Source organism: Pristis pectinata, chromosome 20 (genome assembly GCF_009764475.1).
Source record: "Pristis pectinata isolate sPriPec2 chromosome 20, sPriPec2.1.pri, whole genome shotgun sequence".
NCBI lineage: Eukaryota > Metazoa > Chordata > Chondrichthyes > Rhinopristiformes > Pristidae > Pristis > Pristis pectinata.
Window position 1 is genome coordinate 8452968 of NC_067424.1, and position 19020 is coordinate 8471987.

Genomic DNA, 19020 nt, shown 5'->3' on the forward strand with positions numbered 1-19020 from the left:
CTGCTTTTCAATTGGTTCTAGAGATTCTTTTAAAAATTGCCACAGTCAAAAACTATTCTTTCGCTATAAAATGTTTTAGTACACCCCAAGGTTGTGAAAAGCGTAATAAGTGTTCTTGGGGCCCTCTGCCATCTTTCTGGAATAAAGGCACAACCAATTTCCCTCCACTAACACTCTCATCTGCCACCTTTTTCCCCACTAGCCTCCACGTTCAGGAAATCCTCCTTCGCCACTTCCACCAGCTCCAATATGATCCCAGCATCCACATTCTCTCTCCACCCTTTTTCTGCTTTCCACAGCGACCACTCTATCCGTGACTCCCTGATCTCTTTCCACCCACCTCTCCCTGTCCCCCAGCACTCTGCCCTGCAACCGTAGGAGGTGCAATACTTGTCCCTTCACTACTTCCTTTGCCACCATTCAGGGACCTAAATGGCCCTTCCATGTGAGGCAGAGATTTGCATGCACCTCCTCCAACCTGGTCCATTATATTTGATGCTCACAATGTGACAGCCTCTACATTGGTGAGACCGTGCATAGGCTAGGTGAATGTTTTGCAGAGCATATGCTCTATCCACAATGGCTATCCTGAGCTTTCTTTTGCATGTCATTTCAACTCCCTTTACCATTCTCATGCCAAACTGTCTATCCTCTGCCTTCTCCACTGCCACAGTGAGGCCAAATGCAAACTAGAAGAACAGCACCTTGTATTCTGTTTGGGTTGCCTACAGTCCAATGGTATAAACATTGAATTTTCCAGTTTTGCATAACCCACACCCCCTGTGTTCCTTTCCCACTCCCACCAGTTCTTTCTTTGTTTACCTTTTCCGTCTCTCCCTCTCTCATTACCAAGACTCATCACCATCATACCTCTCTACCTGAGTTTCTTCTCCCTTGGTTCACCTTTCCTCTCCTCTGCCCCACCTTGTTCCATCAGCCCATCATCCCTCCCTTGTCTGGTTCCACTTATCTCCTACCAGTCTCTCTCTATCCTTCCCCTCCCTGGCTCTATTTGCCTTTTTTCCCCCTTTTCTGTTTCTGCGTATCACCTACCAGTCTCTTCTCAATGCTCCTGCTTTGCTCTCCTCCATATGCCCAAATTCTCCCCAATTTGCTTCTACCTATTACCTCCCAGTCTCTGTCTTGACTCTCCCTCTCATTTCTATATACAAACTATCGTCTCTCTATAAGCTCGGCCCTGATGCAGGGTCTCGACCTGAAACATGGACCACCCCTTTGCCTCCACAGATGCTGCTTGACCCACTGAGCTCCAGCAGTTTGTTTTTTGCTCCATATTCCAGCATCTGCAGTCTCTTGTCTCCATAGTAAGTGTATATTTCGGTGTTTGCCCTGAATGTGGTATTTAGTCAGTTGCTGGTTTTGTTCAATTTACATTTTAAGCCTTGCTCAATAATCACTGGAATCGATGTGCTACATTGACTGTATCAGAATGGTTACAGTCAATGTAGCACGCCAATTTCTGTGATTATTGAAGAAACAAGGCCATAAAGCCATGCAAGTCTATAAATGACTTGCATGGTTTTATGGCCTTGTTTCTTCAAATAGTTGCAGTCATTTACTACTTTGTTCATCTCATGGAAGGGGCCGGTGTATTTGGCACCAGCTATGTACCCTTTGATGTAATGTGGAAAACCAGCTCTGTATGCACTGCTCCTGTTGTCCACCTCCCAGTGGTTTGAAGATCTTGGAAAAGGTTACAACAGACCAGCTGACATGTTAAAGTCAAGTAGAACTAATATCACACTCTTGAGCTGCAGTAAGACAGATCTCTTTTGTTGGAGTCTTATGGTTGCATTCTTAATCCTAACTTTGTTCTAACGTGTTTGCCATTTGTGTTTAGTAGTAATTGAAATAAGCAGCAAGTGGTATAACTTATAGTAACAGGAAGGATTGCACCACTCAGTTGGACAGCAACTCCCAGTTAAATGTGTAAATCAGGAAGCTGCCCAAGGTGTCTTCCACAGAGTATGTAAGGAAGGTATTTTGATGTGAAGCTCTCCATTGAAATGCATGTGGTGTTATTTCCACACAATATCTATGGCATTTTTCTTGCATGCTGTAAAATCTAGGCTTCAGAATTTGATAAAGAAAATTGTTGTTCCTTGACCACATCTGGGTCCATAAAATGTTCAATTTCGTGAATTTCTTGACAATTCTTCGCTTAGTTTACCCACATTCATGTTTTTTTGTTAACTTGAGCCTGAAGATTTTCTGTACTTTTTTTATCATTGCAATTTTGTCAGATAATGGGTTCTTGACTCCACTATTGTCATTTTTGATACGTTTAGAGTTTTGCAGTTAAGGTAGATGCATTGTAAAACAGACATAACACCTTTTTTGCATGGACCATTGACAATATTAAGCCGCATGATTGCAGTCACAAAAACTTGAAATTAAGTGTTGACAGTGGTTATATTTTTCTTATTTGCAGGTGCTGGGGAATCTGGAAAAAGTACCATTGTGAAACAAATGAAGTGAGTCTGAAAACTATTTCCTGAGCTTTTGATCTTGATTTCAAGTGTTGATGCATAATAATTTAAAAATGAAGTCCTCAATTAAATGTAGATTGTCTTGCTGTTCAAATCATTATTTTAATGCAGCTTCAGAATAAATGTGGGTTTGTTAGCACTTCTCCTTGCTCATCTGTTATTTAGAGACGCTTTGTATTTTGTAGTCTGTTTTGTTTAGATGAGTAATATAGTTGCACATTATAACTCGATTCTAGAATCTTGTATTCTTATCTTATGTTACCTAGCTTATTTTTATAGTACCAAGTTGGTAGAAATTGTTATTATAAGTTTACTGTAAAGATAAGGGATTATGATTAATACACTGTTAATGCATGTCCTTTTGTTCTTGAAGTTGTTTTGATTGGCTCCCAAATATTGCTACTATTTATCAAGATCAAACAGGAGGCCTGGAAAGGAAGTCCTATCTATGCTATATGGATTGGAACTATGTGCTAATATATTGAGTAGAAGTTCCAAAATGTTGAGTTATCCCATGGAGTAGAAGGAAAGATTGCATCTGCAAATTATTCTTTTATAATCATAGCTCTATGTTATCCAACTGGACACAGATCTTAATGTTCAAAGCCCTCTTTCTGTCACCACAACTAATTAATTCTGAAAGTGAGAACTACAAAACTGATGGTTAAATGCTTCAGATTTATTCAAATAAGATTTTTATATATTTTGTCTGATTGGGTTTCAATTTGATATTAGTACTTTTTTCTATCATCCTAAACTTGTCAGTAATATAGTGAAAAATTAAACACAAATTACTCTTGCAATATCAACTTTTCTGCCCTTTTCTGTTGCAGAATCATCCATGAAGATGGGTACTCTGAAGAGGAGTGCAAGCAATATAAAGCAGTAGTCTATAGCAATACAATTCAGTCTATCATTGCTATCATCAGGGCCATGGGGCGGTTGAAAGTTGATTTTGGAGATCCATCAAGAGCTGTGAGTTTGTCTTTGATTTTCTTTTGCACTGATGAACTGAGATATTTTGGGGATACATAGAAGAAATAGTATGGTTGTAATTTTTAATGTTGTTCTTGGGGAGTATACTCAAAGTAACACTGTTTCCTGCATTTAAAATTACTCCTATTGTGAGGGCAGGTATGGATAGCAAGTGAGGGCACAATCAAGCCAAGTCATCTTAATACTGTAGTCAAGTAGATTGCTGACACTCGCTATATAAAGGTACATTTGGTATGGTGCCAGAGAACAGCAACTTTGAAATCTTACCCAGGAGTGAATCTGCACCATTAAGAGGAGAAAACTGATAGTAATTCCTGGAGCATTATGAAAAAACTTTAATCTATACCTGTATAAAAAATGTTGGAAATTCTTGGAAATATTCTGTTGTCCAGCAGCACCCATTCAATTTTCTCCTTGAGGTTTTTGAATTAACTTATGATTTGTAAGTAATGTTTTATGATGCATCTGACAGGGTTAATGACAAATCTAGAGGTTGGTCAATAGATACAAAAACAGAGACTTTGTGTTTTGGGTATTTTTGTTTTAAATCATGCCACTAAAAGATCATATCGTAGTTGCCATTTTGTCATTAACTGTTCTTGGTCACAGGTTAAAATTTTAAATCTTGCTTGAAGGTGCACAATTAATTTAGCAAATACATTTTGCAGGTATGGGGTACATTGTGTTAAATGATGCAAAAAGTAAAGGCCTTGTTCAAATGTTTAAATGAACAGTTTTACACATGCTTGAATAATTTCCTGTCACCATTTTTGTTTGTACGTAGGATGATGCTCGCCAATTGTTTATCCTAGCAGGGACCACAGAGGAAGGGATCATGACAGCGGAACTTGCAGGAGTTATCAAACGGTTGTGGCAAGATGGTGGTGTTCAGGCTTGTTTTGGTAGATCTAGAGAATATCAACTGAATGACTCTGCATCATAGTAAGTTGAGTCTCTACTACTAAATATTATTAAATTAAAAGTTCTTGCATCTAAAACATTAGCCACCTGTTCACAATTAATTTGGTATTGTCTCTCCCTTTGGTATTTATCTCATCCAACTGATATAGATGAAACGAATGTTGATACCTTCAAGAAGTCTTGGAGTGTTAAAGCTGGAGAATTTTCAATATCCTTGATAAAAATTACTGTAAAATGATTCACTGTGCATAATAGCCAACTTGCATCTGCTTTAAATTGTATAACTGCTTGCTAATTTTGTTGCTTTTATTCAGAATATGAATACTGCTTGTGGTAGATGTTAACCATGGTCCCTTTTGATGTAGAGGTGTCTAGAACCACCTATTTTTACCTTCATACCCCACCTTGTCCCACCCCTATTGCACTCTTCAAAGGAGAACATGAACGATTTCTTGGCAAATGTTCTTCCATGAATGGCCAAAACAAAAAAATACTTATTAGTTTGTTTCATTTCATATTTTTGTGACTTTTTTGTTTCTTGCTGACTGGCTATATTTTTAAAAAATCATTAGCTATAAAGTACTTAGGACATCCTTTGCAAGTGTCATTAAGTGTTGTAAATGTCTTTTTTAAATCCCTTAACCACCTCGCCAGAGCCAGGAAGGCTGCTCAGATGCACAAACAAGTTAGTTTCCAAATTGCCATGTTTTATTATATTTGGTTAATCAGAGCCTAACTCTGGTTGCCAAATCAGCCTGAAGTTTTGTTTTGGGTATATTAAAGGGGATGTATTTAATTCACTAAGAGATGTTGTTTACTGAAGGCCAGTTTCATTCCACTGTTTACAGCTATAAATGGTTTCTCTGATGTGTTAATTACCATGAGCATTGTCACCATTAGCAGCTCTAACTATAATACCAGAGCTGCAAATGAATAAAACTCAGTTGAATATCATTTGACAATATGCTGTTGTCAGTTTCAACAGAGGTGGAAGCAGCAAGTGTTATTAGAGACTTGCTGTTCTGAGAAAATGTTTTTTATGTCCATAAGTGGAACAAGTACTTGATCCATTTTTTTTATCCTCAATGTTAAGGAAAGGAAGTTAACTAGAAAAGGAGTAATGATAATCATTTCAATTTGATAAGATGAACACTTAAAGCATCACTTAAGATGCACAGGAGTTTCTGTGTGAAGTGAGTCTTTGTTGACGTTTGTAGCTTGATGGAGTTTGGCTGGAAGGATGTGCAACAACCGATTATCCTCATGTTGAATTGATACAAATAACCCCAAGTATGTTCTGCAGTTTGCATTCCAGTCCCCCTGCCAGGTCTCACTTTGAATCTCATTGATGTGGGTGAATTTCTGAGTCCACAACTGCTATCTTACTGACCTCTTAGCTAATTAGTACTAGCTTTGTAGATCCATTCAGTGGATTGTTGTATGCTGTCTCATCTTCTCCATCTCCACCACCCCCTTGATCAAATTGGAAAGCAACTGATGCTTAGAAGTGCAGAAATGATGGTGGACATTGGATTTGATTTTGTATATTTCCTTCATTAATTAGAAGTTTCTTTTTCAGTTATTTGAATGATTTGGATAGAATATCCTTGCAAAACTACGTCCCAACTCAACAAGATGTTTTAAGGACCAGAGTAAAAACTACGGGTATAGTGGAGACGCACTTTACCTTCAAGGAGCTGTATTTTAAGTGAGTAATATTGCTCTTTAATCACAATCAGTGTATGGGATTATTTTATCAATTATAAATGTGTTCTTTCAGTCATACTGGGCCAGGTCAATCTTGCTTTTTCTTCAGCTATCATTATAGGTATAATCTGACTGGATTTTGCTACACCGGCACTTCTCGCACAATGAGGCTAATTGGATTTTTTTTTCCCCCGCCACCCCCCACCCCACCCCCCGATTAGACTAAGTGATGTGCAGTAATGTGTCTCAGCTAGGACTCCAAAAACAGTGGACTATCTTCTCATGAGAGGAAGGAAAGAAGTAGGAAAAGAATGAACATTGTCTCTTCAGCACACCCTCTAATTTGACTAATTCAATGTTTTAAAGCAAAGGCACTGGCAGGGATCACATAACAAAAGCTGATTTTGGGATTTAGTCTTTGAAATTGATCATTGCCAGGTTAAGTATGCATTAGTGTACAACCATTTCTAACCCATAAAATAGAGAACTAATAGCCCACCCAATGTCTGTAGGCTTTGATGGATGAGAAAAGACCATGGCCTACCTAGTTTGCCTCTTATAATTAATGATACAGAAGTAATTGATACAGAAATTACTGCAGGAATACTAGGAGAACCATACAATACTGCAGGTGTCCAACGTTAATGTAAAAATTGTAGACAAACTACCTTCTGCAAAAATCTAATTTGCATTTGAGTCAAGACACCTTTGCAAACCTAAAAATTATTGCCTTGTGACACCAGGAAACGGCATGGTAAGAGTGACACAAAAATACCATCAAGAATTTTAAAAAGAAACAACTGAAAATAAACAGCAACCTGCTGCAGTTCTCTTTCTGAACATTTGTCACCTTGGGGCCAGGAATGTCATTGAAAGTCTTAACATAAAATTACCAATTGTAAATAAATTTTATTTGCATGAATGGCATAATTTCAGCAATTTTATGACATGCTTTTGACTTCAATGAATTGATTGGAATTTTGTTTTGTCAAAGGAATTACAATTATAGAATGGTAACAAAACAGGTGGACTCTATTTGACCAGTTAAGTATGTGAAGGCTCTCTACAAGAACAATTCTCCTGATCTGTCTAAAGAATGCTACATTTTTCTCTCCTCCCCAAAGGTTGGTTACAGCATGAAAGTAGAGCATGCAGGCTCACTTAAAGCAATACAACTGGTTCCAATCCTCTCCCTATAGCCCTGCAAATTCTTTCCTTTAGGTTCCCTGTTGTGTGCTACAATTGAGTCTACCTCCTCCTACCTCCTGGCATTGTTTCAAACCTTAACCACATAAAATTAACATGAGGAAAAGTTTGGTTCTTTTCCCAGTCACCTTCATTCAATGTCACCTGGTTCTTGAACCCCACACCAATAGTAATAATTTCCCTCTATTATCTATAATCTTCATAACTTTAAAAATCTCTGATCAGATTCTGAGTTTCCAAAATGATCAGCCCCAGCTTCTGCAGCCTGTTCATTAAAATCCCTCATTCAAAAATCATTTTGGTAAATCTCTTCTGCACCCTCAAAGCCTTTGCATCTTCCCTGAAGTGCAGTGCCAGAATTGAATGCATTACTCCAATTGTGGCTGAGTTGGTGTTTCATAAGTTCATGATGACTTCCTTTCACTTGTACTGTTTCTTTCGTAAAGCCAAGGAACACCTCTGCATTTTTTAAACTTTTTTTCCTCAGTGAACCGTGCCATTTTCAATGAGCTGTGCATGAACAAGGCCCTATGCATCCCTTCTAGAATTGTGCCACAAGTTTATGTAAACTCATTCTTTATACCCAAATGTAACATGTTGCATTTCTATTTATTAAACTTAATATGCTCCCTATCTGCATGCCTATTCCATCAGCTCCCCTATATTTAAATCCTATTCTCAATTTACTATACCTTCAAGTTTTGAGGTATGCAAATTTAAAAATGGTGCTCTAAAGGCCCGAGTCCAGCTCATAAGAAAGTGGCAGTCCTAACACAGACTTCTGGTGAAATGCATGGTACATTTTCCTCCATACTGGGAAAATCAACCTTTTAATTGCTAATCTGTTTGCTGTTACTAAGCCAATTTTCAATCCATGCTGCTACATTGTGCCTATTGTGTGATACCTTTTAATCCAGTGCCTTTTGGAAATTCATACAGCACATCAACCACATTTTCGTAATTAGTACACTGTTACTTTATCAAAAATGGTCAAAGGTTTGTTGGACAGGATTTGCTTTTAATAAATCCATGCTGGCTTCGTCTAACTCACACTTATTCAAGTGACTGCTAATTTCGTCCTTGCTTATGGGTTGCAGTGTACACAGGTAGGATGGCAAAGCAGTCCAGCAATCTGTCCTAAATAGGGTACTGATATTAGTGAATAATTAGTGGTTCAATGGAGTATGAAGCCAATGCCCTTTTTCATGAATGAACAAGAGTGTCTACCCCGATAATATAACTTGTACTAGAACTTTGCAGAATATTGCTTTTGCATCAGAAAGTTATTATTTTTAAAGCTAGTTCAGCAAATTTATTTTCAGTCATAAGATGTATAGCTTGTGTTAAACACGAGTATACAAATTAAGTAAAAATGCATTGAGCCTTTTTTTAAAAACTCACTATGCTTTGCCACTTAAAGTATGCAATCTTAAAATTGGGAGCAACTGGAAATAACTCAGCGGGTCAGGCAGCATTTGCGGAAAGAGTTAAAGTTTCAGATGAAAGGCTGTTGACTTTAACTCTGTTTTCCCTCTGTGAATGCTTCACCTCTCATAGTATTTTGTAGCATTTTGTTATTTGAGATTTCTAATATCTAATATTTTGTAGACAAAATAAATTTAATATGCTAACTATACATTAGTATAGTATCAGAATAAGAATATATACTTCCAAAATTTAATCATAATAAAAGATTTCAAGTTGAAAGATGGAAGTTTTCTTGTATATTCAGCATTGGAATGTATTCCATAGCATTCCAATGAGCTGTAAAAATTGCATTTTGATTTTATAAACTTAGTGCATAAGTTTTTTAAATATACAAAGGTTTTTCTGAGACTATAAAGTGTTTGGCAGTTTTAATTTGTTGTATTCAAAAATAAAACTAATGTTATTGTCTCAGGATGTTTGATGTAGGAGGACAAAGATCAGAACGGAAAAAGTGGATTCACTGCTTTGAAGGTGTAACTGCAATAATATTCTGTGTGGCACTGAGTGATTACGATCTTGTACTTGCTGAAGATGAGGAAATGGTGCGTACCTGTATTCTAATTCATATCCATTTTCCAGCAAAGTAGGCTAAGATTGTGTCTTTATAGGATTTTGCAAACTGGCAGTGGCAGTTGTGTAAATGCTGAAATTGAGTACTATGGAATTTCAGTTTAGTTTACAGGGTTACTTTTTAAGAGACTGAAATGACTGCTCAGAAGTACAAAGAATGTACATTTAGAACAATACTCTTGGTTTTAAAAAAAAAGCAAGAATAATTCTTGATTGGTGTACCAACTGGTATTGGACAGTCACCAGCTTAACCTCCTAACAGATAAATGGGCAGCTTGTATCAAGGGCAAAAAGGGCAGTATGTAATCAGAAATGCATGATTTACAACCAACTGTGAGGTGATACAAGACTTGGGGGGGAGGGCAGGGGGGTGGAGAAGGTGGAATCCTCCAGTTTTAGAAGTCTAAGAAGCATTTGGGCAATTTTAAATCCTGTCATTTAGAAATGAAACACATTTTATATTATACCACATGCTGAGTAAAGAGTTAATTCTTTTAAAAGAATATGAAGATCCAGTTAGCAACAGTTTGTCAGAACTGATACTTTAAAGATTATAATTTTTAAAAAAGGAAAAAATTGAATTCTGACTTAACGGGAGGGAAGTTAGTAATACCTAATGTATTTTAATGATCAAAATATTATAAATGGACTTTAGGGGTACTTTCTGCAAAGGATGGCAATAGATGGTGATTGGAATTAGAAAGTTTGACTAATGGAAAAGAGCACAAAATATAGATTGTATTATTGTGGTTCAAGTGTTGTGCTGAAAATTGCATATTTTAAAATACTAAAGTTGTAATTTGATTATGCAGAGAATTTTGAAAGAAAATATTCTGCACCATGGATTGTACCATATGTGTTTATATCATGAAAAATAAATACAAATTTATTTGAGTTCAAGTGTTTTGTGTATTAAGAACTAAAATTGTTCATATGAATCTACATTAGGGATATCCCATATTTTTGGGATCACAAATCTCTGATCAATTGTAAAATCATTATGACTGAGTTTCGAAATTGTGTCCATTTAAAGGCGAAGAAAATGTCAAAATTTGTAGAAAGTATTTAATGCATTTGTTCATGGGCTAATGAACTACCTAACTTTTTTTAGAAGACCACTTTTGTACCCCATGTTCAAGCCTGTAGATATTTTGCATATTCAGTCCATGCTAGTGTTTGTGCTGTGCTCGAGCCTTCCCCACCTTTTCTCATCAAAATCTACAATGTAAACCTTTATTCTCGTATCACACATGCTTGTTCAGTTTCCCCTTGCATCTATTTTACATGCTTCAGCTACTCCCTGGGATAGTGAGTTCCATATTGTCACCATTATGTGCGTAAAGGCATTCTTTTGAATCCCATATTGGAATTCTTGGAGGTTACTTTTATTGGCCAAATAAGGTGCTTAAGTGTGAGAGAGAAATCTTGGAGTACAGATATAGCAATCACTAAATCTTGCAATACAGGTTGGCAAGTCCATAAATAAACCCTCATGCTTGGCTCACTTTATTTCTGGAGGAACAAACTGAAAAGTAGGGAGGTCATGCTAAAACTTTAATGAAACTTGAACTCCAGTTATTGTTTTTCTCACGAGTGCTCTCGTTCTGACTGAGTTTGCTCTATCGTTCTAAAGACCGTCTGGCCTCCTCTCCTTAAGGAGACTCAGCATGTTCATCCTTTGCTGATTGCAAACCCTCTCATTTCTGTTATCCTTGCAAATCTTGCCTGTACCTTCTCCACTGCCTATATCCTTTAATAATATGGCAACCAAGGTTTGACTCTGTAATATGTGTATCATTTTGTTCCATTTTTTGCCTGCGCTTGTTCCTTCCAAATAATAAGTGATCTGCTTATTCTTCCGACCAGAATGAACCAGCTTGCATTATCTGTTTGACCTTGTCTGCCAATTGTCTGCCCATTCTGCAGGTTTATGAATGTTCTCCTGTGATATGTTGCAGTCTACGTCTGTATATAACTATTCCTCCCCAGTTTAACAACATCTGTAACTGTTCTTGATTCCAAAATCTAAATCAATACAAATTTATAAACAGCGGTGGTTCCAAAAAAGTAAATGTTGGTCAAGCAAGTCCTCTTAAAGCCCATGCTGACCATTATATTTTTCAATTCTGAATATTCTTCTCTGCTTTAGTAAATATTTCATGTTAAGGTAACTAGTCTGCAATTTTCTCAACATATTTTGTCTCCTTTCTTAAGTACAGGTATTATGTTAGCTATTTACCATACTCTAGCATACTTTTTTCTAAAAAAAAATTAATGTGTGGAAATAGCTCTGCAAGTCTTTAGATCCTTTTAAAATGCATTGATCAGGAGCAGCATTTTATGGTCTTGATTTTTGACTTTGATTTGGTTTAGTTTATATTTTTTTGGATTTTAAATGTACCTTTCTCATCATTTATCTCCTCTTCCAATGTCATATCCATCTGTTATCTCCCTGAAGCAAAATAGTGATTTAATGTTGTACCATCTTGCTTTTGTCACCTCCTGCTATTCTGTTTTCCCCCATTTACTTGCTTTGATTAATTCTCCACTACATGATCCAATGACGAATCCTCCTTTGGTCTTCTTACAGAGTAAATTAGCAAGGAGTCCTGCACATTGTAGGAACTCAATCCACTTATCCTATTTAAATGGGCCAAAGGATGTAGGTAATGTTGGGGTAGTTGAAATCCTCCACAATGATTCCGCTTTATGCTATTTCCATAATTTGTCTGCATGTTTTGTCGTTGTCCTCCTCCACTATTAAGTACTGTAGCTGAATCTGTCTTGTGATTCATTCTTTATTATCTTGATCTAGAAGGAATTTATTTTTGCTGTATTTGTCATTTTTTCTACAGTCATTGTTATCCCTAATTTTTGTTGTTTCATCTCTTTTTTCCTCTTTCTAAAAAGATGTTGCCCTGCAATTTCTTTTCAGGCCTGATTTTTCTGTAATTAACAAGCAAAAAAAAATTGGAGTTGTAAATAAAAATTAAAGACAAAATACCTGACAGATCAGGTGGATCTTAGAGAGGAATGGAGCTAATTTTTCAGATCAATGATCTTTAATCAGAATTGATGAGAGGTTCTGGTGAAATGTCTCAACTTGAAAACATTGACTTTCTCTCCTTACACATAGCCTGGCTTGCTGAGTAATTACAATATTTTCAATTTGTCTGTACCCATGCTTCAGTAATTCTTGCCATGCCTGGTTCCTTCAATACACGATTGGTTTCAGCTTCCCAGTTTTATTATACATACTCTGAATTTCTGTACAGTGTAACTCATTTTAATAGGATTCCCCTCCATTTAATTACCATAATTTAAACTATCATTCTGACTCCCCTTCCATTGGTGTCTTTAATTTTCTGTGCTCTTTCCCAGTTTCATTTATCCTCGGGCTGCTTGCATTTCTTGTAGATTCCTTCCCTGTCCTTGCTAGTCTAAAGCCTTCATCAGTTTTTCCTTTCTGTTAGGAGATGGCTTCCATCCCATCTGTGCAGCACCTTCATATCACAGAACTGGTATTGGTGTCCCATGAAATGAATTTCCTTTTCACACAGCAACACTTTAGCTCTGTTAACCTTCCCGATCTGCATGTGGCTTGTGCAGTTATTTGGGGATTATTGCCTCAAAGCCTTGCTTTTAATTTAGAACTTGACTTCTGAACCTCTTTCAGTGGGACCACCTCCCTATTCCTTTAATTCTAGCATGACCACAGCAGCAGGATTTTTAGTCTCATGCCAAGATGCTCTCCAGCTGCCATGGGGTATTCCTTACTTAGGCAGCAAGTAGTCAATACATTTTTAGGAATTCTTCTTTACCATATTTCTATTCAAGTTGTTTCCATCCCTCTCCATCTTGATCAGCATTCTGAGTCGGGGTTCCTTTAGTCTGCATTGTGATTTCCACAATGCAGTTTTCTTTGTCTTAACAGGCAGTGTTGGACAAGATCAGTGTCTGCACGACCTCATTCTTGACCTCTAATAAATCCCCACCATCCAGCTCCCTAATAATCTTGATCTCCTCTTCCCAAACCTGTGCTTTCCTCTGACTGTATTCTAGCTATAATAATAATCTGGAAATTCCCTTACCCTTGTTTGTTGGAGCATCTCCAACTTTCACTGCAGCTCAATGTCTGAGGCAGACAGATTCAAACTAAACGTACCATCTAAGGATGCGTTTGTTCAGGGCAGATGAAGATAACAAGACCAAACTCCAATCTGTTCTGGTATTGGTTTATTATTGTCACTTGTACCGAGGTACAGTGAAAAGCTGGTCTTACAAACTGATCGTACAGGTCAATTCATTACACAGTGCAGTTACATTGGGTTAGTACAGAGTGCATTGATGTAGTACAGGTAAAAACGATAACAGTACTGAGTAAAGTGTCACAGCTACAGAGAGAGTGCAGTGCAATAAGGTGCAAGGTCACAACAAAGGTAGATCGTGAGCTCATAGTCCATCTCATTGTATAAGGGAACTGTTCAATAGTCTTATCACAGTGGGGTAGAAGCTGTCCTTGAGTTTGGTGGTACGTGCCCTCAAGCTCCTGCATCTTCTACCTGATGGAAGAGTAGAGAAGAGAGAATGTCCCACGTGGGTGGGGTCTTTGATTATGCTGGCTGCTACCCCAAGACAACGAGAGGTAAAGACAAGAGTCCAAGGAGGGGAGGCTGGTGTCTGTGATGCGCTGGGCTGTGTCCACAACTCTCTGCAGCTTCTTGCGGTCCTGGGCAGAGCAGTTGCCATACGAAGCCATGATACATCCAGATAGGATGCTTTCTATGGTGCATCGGTAAAAGTTGGTGAGAGTCAAAGGGGACAAACCAAATTTCTTAAGCCTCCTGAGGAAGTAGAGGTGTTGGTGAGCTTTCTTGGCTGTGGCATCTACGTGATTTGACTAGGACAGGCTGTTGGTGATGTTCACTCCCAGGAACTTGAAGCTCTCAACCCTCTGCCCCTGCCAGATCTTGGGCAAATCTTAATTTTATTTAAGTAGGTAAAGTCTTTATTTGATTTTTTTACCATCTTGAAATAGTAAATCGATAGCTCAGCTAATTAAAACAATATAATAATTACTTGGTTCTGGTTTCAAACCACTGCCTTACTCACTTACTAGCTATAACTAAAATACAAATGGAACATTTTTTTCTCCACTTCACTTAACATCCCCATTCACAAAATCCCAGGTTTCATACTTGTGTTTCTGTCAGCAGAAATTTCAAAGTTCAGTTAGTAGGGGTTGACAGTAATTACTGAAGACCAGATCATTGAAATGAGACCCAGACCATTGCAAATCATTAGTTTATATTGAAATCTTGGTATAATCGGGGGGAAAAAAATAATGAATGTTTTCCCTTGCTAATCATAATGCACAATTTTAAGGAGGTCCAACTAATCTTCATGAGGCAGAAGTCTGGTGGGGGGGGGGGGGGGGGGGGGGGGGGGGGGGGGGGGGGGGGGGGGGGGGGGGGGGGGGGGGGGGGGGGGGGGGGGGGGGGGGGGGGGGGGGGGGGGGAGGCGGGAGTGGGTGGTGTGGGAAGGACTAAATTTAAACGAAGTACCTGCTTTTTAAGAGTATTTGGTCTAGTTTTCGTGTGACATTGTAGGAAGTAGCATTGTCCAGTAATTCGATGGATTTTGTTTAGTGAGCTTAACCAAGAAAGGGATTAAGATGATCTCTACAGTTCATTTTAATGTACAAACTTATATAACTTTTACCCCCACAGAACAGAATGCATGAGAGCATGAAACTTTTTGATAGCATCTGCAACAACAAATGGTTTACAGACACATCTATTATTCTGTTCCTGAACAAAAAAGATCTATTTGAAGAGAAGATTAAGAGAAGTCCTTTAACAATATGTTATCCGGAATATGCAGGTAGTAATAGCTCGTCTGATTTAGAAATATTTTGATCAAAATTAGATTTAGTGGTTTGCTATGTGTGATTTCATCAGTATCTCATGACAATACATTTCTACCGGTTTTGTGTTTTAATCTACCTAAACTTTGTAGAATGGCAGATGGCAAAAAGTGAGTTACTGACCTGATAATGTGCAACTAGAAGTGTGTGAAGACAATAACACTGTACAATTTACTTTAACATGCAAGGCCTCTAGCAGTTTTAACTCCTGAAACCTTTTTCATATTGTGATCCTGTTGTTCATATTCTGTGGAAATCATTATCAGAATTGAATTCTACTTGTTATGATTTTAATCATCCATCAGAAATAGTGCATTTTGCTATTTGCCCTCTTGATATTTCTTCCTCTTCCAACCTGATGCTAAATACACCATTTACTTCACATTTAACCAGGATCCAACACTTATGAGGAAGCTGCAGCATATATTCAGTGCCACTTCGAAGATCTGAACAGACGGAAAGAAACCAAGGAGATCTATACCCATTTCACTTGTGCCACAGATACGAAAAATGTGCAGTTTGTGTTTGATGCAGTGACAGATGTCATCATCAAAAATAATTTGAAAGAATGTGGATTGTACTGAAACGTATTGACAGCGTGCCCAGGTGAGAGCCTCGAGCAGACTTGCAAGTAAAATATTTATTCATTGGAAATGGGGTGGAAAGACCGAAATCATGAAACCTTTAAATGTGTATTACGTGTTGTTTTTAAAATACTGCCATGCTGAATGGACAACTTAATATTTTTTCTATTCTATTTTGATTTGAAACTGAACAAACCTATTTTTTTAATAAGGTTTTTGTTAATAAAGAAGCCTGCAAGGATTCCCCGGTTATGCTGCTTGCCAAACAGGAAAGGAACCCTGAAGAGAGATGACTGATGTCATGAGTCAAAACTGCATGCAAGATATTTGATATTAATTGTTAAGGACTGTTTCTAAAACTGCATTTTAGGCTGAAACCAATAAGTACATGATGTCTGATTTGATTCAGCCACCAACCACAGCCCCCACCCCCCTAATGTTCAGGAAAGTTGTGTTCAACGTCCATTTTGCCTTGAACATTCCTTTACAATTGAGTTGATTAACCAAGTGTTGATGAAATCTATGACAATTGGATTTTTGTGGATGGTATTTCATTAAGTGTTCTGATGTTCATTTGTTGCCAGATATGTATTTTGTATCCTCATGAATTGTTGAAACTTATTTTGCTACAAGTAGTTATTTGCTTATTCTTAAGGACCTTTAAACATGTGAAATTCAAGGATTTTGTGTTTCTTGGTAGAATTGATGAATCCACCCAGAAAGAGAACACAGTTCTACAGAGCACATTTTCTGTCTGCCAATGTTTATGTAAATTGTATTTGTCCACTTGTAAATCAGTGTTAAGATCAACAGAATATAGTGATGTGATCCAGTATTTGTTTAGAATTAAGCAATGCCACTGAGAATTTAAGTGCTATCCATTGTTCAATTTGCCAAATATAATATGTATCAGTGCTAAAATCAGGCCAAACCTTTTTGAATGAATTTACCAATTTGATGAAATGCCCATTATGCTGCTCTATCTTACTGCTTTTAGTTGAGATTTTTGTGAATGCAGGGATTATGGTCTGGAATTTGATTTTAAAATCATCAGTTCCTCCTGTTCATTCCAGAATTTTAATAGAAACAGCCAGCACCTAAAAGAATTTGGAAGATTTTAGTTATGATCTGTGAAGTGGCATACTTCTATCACTTGATTATTTTTATAACACAGCACTGCCATGTAAACCACAACTAATTAAATCATAAAATCTAACATACATTTTTTGTGGTGAATTGTGTGGAAGTACTTTTTTCCCTCACTGCAAGGTTATTTATCCCGACAACAATGGCATTCCAGTTTGTTACTTGTTCCTGGTTGTTTCTGATCTTAGACTTGCTTGTTCAACATGGATTTCACGACTGATGGTTACATTCCATCATGAGGAGTTTGTGGATATTCTTTTGAGGTCACCTTTTCCTTGCAGCCCAACTCCTTTCAAAGACAAATCAAATCAAAAATTAAGGTGATCTAAAATATCAATAAGTACCTGTAATTTTATTTATATTGAGAGCTTGGAGTCAGAAAATGTTTTGATGATCCATTGAAATATTTGATTATTAATTTTAGTCATGATTTGAAATTATTGGGGAGGGGTGTGGTGGGAGTCATGATGTCAGATTAAATTGGAATCTAATTGCTTGTTTACATGCCTGAAATATAAGAAATACAAGCTTTCAAATATAACTTTAAGGAGTAAAATGAAAATTAATATCAAACCCTACACCTGGCACACTTTTAGTGTGAGTGAAGCCTGTAGCTACTTGGGTTTTAATTTTTAAGTGATTTGACCAAAAGAAACTAGGGTTCTTGCTGTGCTGAGATCTGGCATTTTATTCCCAAGAAGCTGTGTATTAATTTTTGTTTTCCATCTTGAGTCAATCCATGTTCCACTTTGCACACGCCTCTGGAAACCACCCCCCCCCCCCTGTTGCTCTTACATCTGAAGGTGTTTTCTACCTAACATTTGGGATAGGAAGTGAATTTTTTTTGGACAGTTGCAAGGGAGGGATCTGGAAGTCTGCTAGCCTTAAAGCTAGAAACACTTTCTTCTTGGAAATTATGATATACAGGTGACCCTACCTTACATCTGTTCTGGTAATGGAAATTTTCCCTTGCAGAATTCACAAATTATGACCCAAAAAATTGAGTAATGGAATTTATGTGAAAAGTAATTTTTTTCCAATGTGTTTCTTGGGGCATGTGTAGGTGACACTGCTTTGTTATCGTTTTTTGTTGGTCTATACAGTTAGGAATGCAACTGCTTGCTTCCACCGCCCCCCCCCCCCCCCCCCCCACTCAAAAATAATGCAAAGGTCACCTTTGTATGTCTTCAATGTAACTGCAGATTATTATTTGGTGTTCTGAGATGAGTGTGGAGAAAATCTGCCCATTTGTACATCTATATTCATGTTGCATCCAAGTTGTGGGTGGGGAGGAAACTAGTGCTTCTAATAATCTGTATTGTTTGAAAACAAAAGCACTTCCTTAGTTTCAAAATAGTCCAGATCTGTTATTTCCCTCCTTTTTATACTATGCAATTAATTTTCTTATTTTCTCAAACTCCATCTAGCCTTTCACTGGTTTTATTCACCAGACAGCATCAAATTTGCAGGACCAAATACCCAGCAGAAATTGCCCTCCTACTTGTGAGACCTTCGGTTTCAAATGAACATTGCATCCGTGGGAGTTGCTAATGATTTGCTAACATTTAAGAGAAATAAATCAAAGCACACAAGTGGACATACACATCCGGAAAAAGAGACATATTACAACGAGTTTCAGAATTAAAGGAAGGTGTTATATTTTGGGGGATGACATTTAGAAGTATTCATATGCTTCAGATGGTGTCAGGTTTTTTTTAAATATAGGTAATGAATAAAGTCGTGGATGCTGTAAATAAAATATAAATTCATAAAATATACAGCAAAAGGATGGGGAGGCTTGTATGTGACCATTGTACTTCTGAGGTGAATTCAGTGGTATTTTTGTTTTGACAAGTCTAGGTGGTGCACACAAGGTACTGCTGCTGGAAGAGTGAGTCCTAAAAAGATGCATGGGATGACAAAATGAACCAAAAAAAAAGGTGTGATCTAAAGCTTAGTATATACT

General features: G+C 37.4%; 1 protein-coding gene across 1 annotated transcript in view; it reads left to right on the forward strand.

Moving 5' to 3' along the window:
- Positions 1-17128, forward strand: part of LOC127580664 (guanine nucleotide-binding protein G(i) subunit alpha-3) — a 29895-nt gene extending 12767 nt beyond the window's left edge. The window contains exons 2-9 of the mRNA XM_052034340.1: positions 2453-2495; positions 3344-3485; positions 4291-4448; positions 6007-6135; positions 9241-9370; positions 15128-15281; positions 15718-15930; positions 16121-17128. Coding sequence (XP_051890300.1) covers positions 2453-2495; positions 3344-3485; positions 4291-4448; positions 6007-6135; positions 9241-9370; positions 15128-15281; positions 15718-15908 — 947 coding nt within the window. The 3' untranslated portion in view covers positions 15909-15930; positions 16121-17128. The remainder of the gene's footprint in view (positions 1-2452; positions 2496-3343; positions 3486-4290; positions 4449-6006; positions 6136-9240; positions 9371-15127; positions 15282-15717; positions 15931-16120) is intronic.
- Positions 17129-19020: the final 1892 nt, after the last annotated feature.